This window comes from Otolemur garnettii, unplaced genomic scaffold, assembly GCF_000181295.1.
Source record: "Otolemur garnettii isolate 467f Iridium unplaced genomic scaffold, OtoGar3 scaffold00055, whole genome shotgun sequence".
In the NCBI taxonomy this organism is placed as follows: Eukaryota; Metazoa; Chordata; class Mammalia; order Primates; family Galagidae; genus Otolemur; species Otolemur garnettii.
The window spans coordinates 4698482-4701753 of record NW_003852450.1 but is presented as its reverse complement, the minus strand read 5'-3'; the positions used below and the strand labels follow the sequence as shown (position 1 = coordinate 4701753).

Here is a 3272-nt window from a genome sequence, read left to right as displayed (position 1 = left end):
GCAGTTTGTGGCCGGGGCTGTGTTTGAACCTGCCACCTCTCGCACATGGGGCCGGTGCCCTACTCCTTGAGCCACAGGTGCTGCCAGCCAGCTATTTTTTTGTTGCAGTTGTTGCTTAGCTGGCTCTGGGCTGGGCTTGAACCTTCCAACCTCGGTGTATATGGTTGGCACTGTAACCATTGTGCTACGGGCTACGAGCCTAGACTCTCATTTTCTGGCATGCAACTTCTAAAATCCTTAGCATCTCCAAAGTAGTAAACGTCTTTTTGTATGCTAAGAGCTGATGCCTGGATGGGGCTGGTCACTGGAGACCTAGGCAGGATTATAGGGTTGGGACTTTAAGCCCCATCTCCCAACCTCTGAGGAGGGGAGAGTGGTGAAGGTGAAGTTGATTGCCAGTGGTTAATGGTATAATTAGTTGCACCTATGTAACAAAGCCTCCATAAAGCCTAAAAGGTTGGAGCTGGGAGAGCTTTGGTAGGATATCTGAATTCTCAGAGCTTCTTGGTGCATGGTTGGTGCCTCTGGAGAGGTGTTTCCCCTGAGTTCTGTGAGCTGCTCTAGCAAATTAAACCTAAAGAGGGGACCGTGGGAGCCCCCATTTAAAGCATAGTAAAGCAACCTGAAACTCGTTATTGATATCAGAAGTGGGGAGCAGCGATCTTAAGGTACTGGGCCTTCTGCATGTGGGATCTGACGCTACCTCTCTGTAAAATTACAGGACAACCAGATTGTATTGGCTGTAGAATAATTGATTGGTTGCTGATGGGGAGGAATCCCCCACTTCTTGGTGACTAGAGTTTGCAGAAGTCTTCTGTGTTGATTGTTGCTCGAGAATGTAGGAGAAACTAAATTTGGTGTTTTTTTTTTTTTTTTTTGCATTTTTGGCCCGGGCCGGAATTGAACCCACCACCTCCTGTATGTGGGGCTAGCGCCCTACTCCTTTGAGCCACAGGCGCTGCCCGGAGAATATTCTATATTCTTTTATTCTCTGTGGAGGCTAATGCAGTGAAGAGATGGGTGACTTGGATTAGTATAGTAATAATGGAATTAGAAGGAGTTAGATTTTGGAACCTGTTTTTGGTTTTTTTTTAGACGGAGTCCCACTTTGTCACCCTTGGTGGAGTACTATTGTAGCATCATAGCTCACAGAAATCTCCAACTCTTTTTTTGGAGACAGAGTCTCAAGCTGTCACCCTTGGTGGAGTGCTGTCCCATCCCAGCTCACAGCAAACTCCTGGGCTTAAGCAATTCTCTTGCCTCAGCCTCCCAAGTAGCTGGGACTACAGGCACCTGCCACAACACCCAGCTGTTTATTGTTGTTTGATGGGCCCAGGCTGGATTTGAACTCACCAGCTCTGGTGTATATGGCTGGCACCTTAGCTGCTTGAGCTACACACACCAAGTTGAAATCTCCAACTCTTGGACTCAAGTGATTCTCTTGCCTCAGCCTCCCCAGTAGCTGGGACTACAGGTGCCCACCATACCACCAGGCTATTTTTAGAGATGGGGGTGGGGAGTTTTCTCGCTCTGTCTCAGACTGGTCTCAAACCTGTGAACTCAGGCAGTCTACCTGCCTCGGACTGAGACTGGCCAGATTTTGGAAACATGTTAAAGATCATAGTTTCAGAATTTGTTTCTGAACTAATTGTAGAGTGTAAGAGAAAGAAGAGTCAAGAATGGCATCAGGCTTCCCTGATGTGGCTTGTTAGTCACAAATTTCACTAATTTGTTGCCTTTTTATTATAAAGGCATGAAGGTAACTCAGACAGTTTATTTAAAAATCTATTTTCCAGCTAGGTGTGGTGGCAAGTACATGTAGTCTCAGCTACTACTAGAGGCGGAAGCAGAAGGATGGATCCTCTTGCTTTAGCCCAGGAATTCAAGTACAGCTTTCTTCTCTGTAGCTGCTCTTTTTTTTTTTTTTTTAAGGAAAAAAGGTAGAAGGTAGAAAATTTCAGTTACACTGTACTCTGCCATTCATGCTGGCCTCTTTTCCTTCATATACTGAGTATGTCTTTTTTGGTTACTCCATTTTATAGGTGTGTGGTTGCTGTGCTCTATTTGGATTTGGTACATTTAAAAGCTTAAAACACTGAAAATGTTGATTCTCACTTCTCTGTGGTCTCTTGTCAAGACATGTTCTGACATGTTGCAGAGGTTTTCCTGGAAGTCCTCTTGAAATCTTAAAGCTTAAGACTTAGATTAGTAAATCCCCAGGGCTGGATGTGTGTTCTAGAGGGTGCTTTTGAGCATTGCCCAAGAGGATGAGATAACTAAAGAACTAGCTCATATCTTTGGGGGAGGTGATGATTGTAAATTAGACTTTAAGTTGAAACAATTTACACTTTAGCCTCAGTGAGGAAGTTGGAGCATGCCCGAACCTGTTTCTATTTCAGGCTGCACCTATGGGAAGCATATGTGGTTCTTAGTTAAGCTCTTCAGTTTTTTGTTGGCTCCAAACTACAAAGTGATCAGAAGGTATGAAGAACCTTAGTATTTTGTAGGGTGCTTTGATATGGGTGTTGCATGTGTCTTACTTCTGCTGGATGCTTTTTTTTTAAGTACCAAGAGAGAATTTTCTACTTTAGAATTGATTTTCTAATTTTTTTCTTTTAGTTTTATTAACAGACTATAATTTCATCACTGCCAAAATGACATCATTGTCTACTTCTGCCCAGTGTTCAACATCTGACGGTGCTTGTAGGATCTCTTCAGGACAAACCAATAAGGTAAATAATTTTGGGGTATTCCTTCTTTCAATTAAAAAAAATTGAACTGAGGCATATGGCTGACTTAAGTGACTTGGCTTTTATATAGAGCAGAAATAATTGGTATATTTAAAAGTGACACCCAGGCACGGTAGCTTGCTCTGGGAGGCTGAGGCAGCTGGGTTGCCTGAGCGTACAGGTTCCAGACCAGCCTGAGCCTGAGCAAGACTGTCTCTAAAAACAGCCAGGTGTTGGGACAGGCGTCTATAGTCTACTGAGGGTGACAAAGTGAGACTCTGTCTCAAAAAAATGAATAAGTACATAAAAAATTAAAAATGACATATTTGGGCAATGGGTAAACAGTATCAACATTCATAAATTTGAATTGACTTGATTAAAATATTTGGAGGATTCAGATTGCTCTAAATGATACATTGTGAAAACTAGCATTTTTTATGGTAGAGTTGACTAGAGAATTTAGGGCTAGGTTGTATTTGTTTTCTATATCACTTTGTCACAACTAGTTTGTTTTCTTTAAAATCAGTTTTAAATTATAGCAAA

The 3272-nt window shown here is 42.5% G+C and overlaps 1 protein-coding gene across 2 annotated transcripts in view; it reads left to right on the top strand.

Annotated features, from left to right (window-relative positions):
- Nucleotides 1-3272, top strand: part of MDM4 (MDM4, p53 regulator) — a 27939-nt gene that overhangs the window by 9454 nt on the left and 15213 nt on the right. For both annotated transcript variants that reach the window (XM_012806665.2, XM_012806664.2), the window contains exon 2: nt 2620-2732. In XM_012806665.2, coding sequence (XP_012662119.1) covers nt 2655-2732 — 78 coding nt within the window. In that variant the 5' untranslated portion in view covers nt 2620-2654. The remainder of the gene's footprint in view (nt 1-2619; nt 2733-3272) is intronic.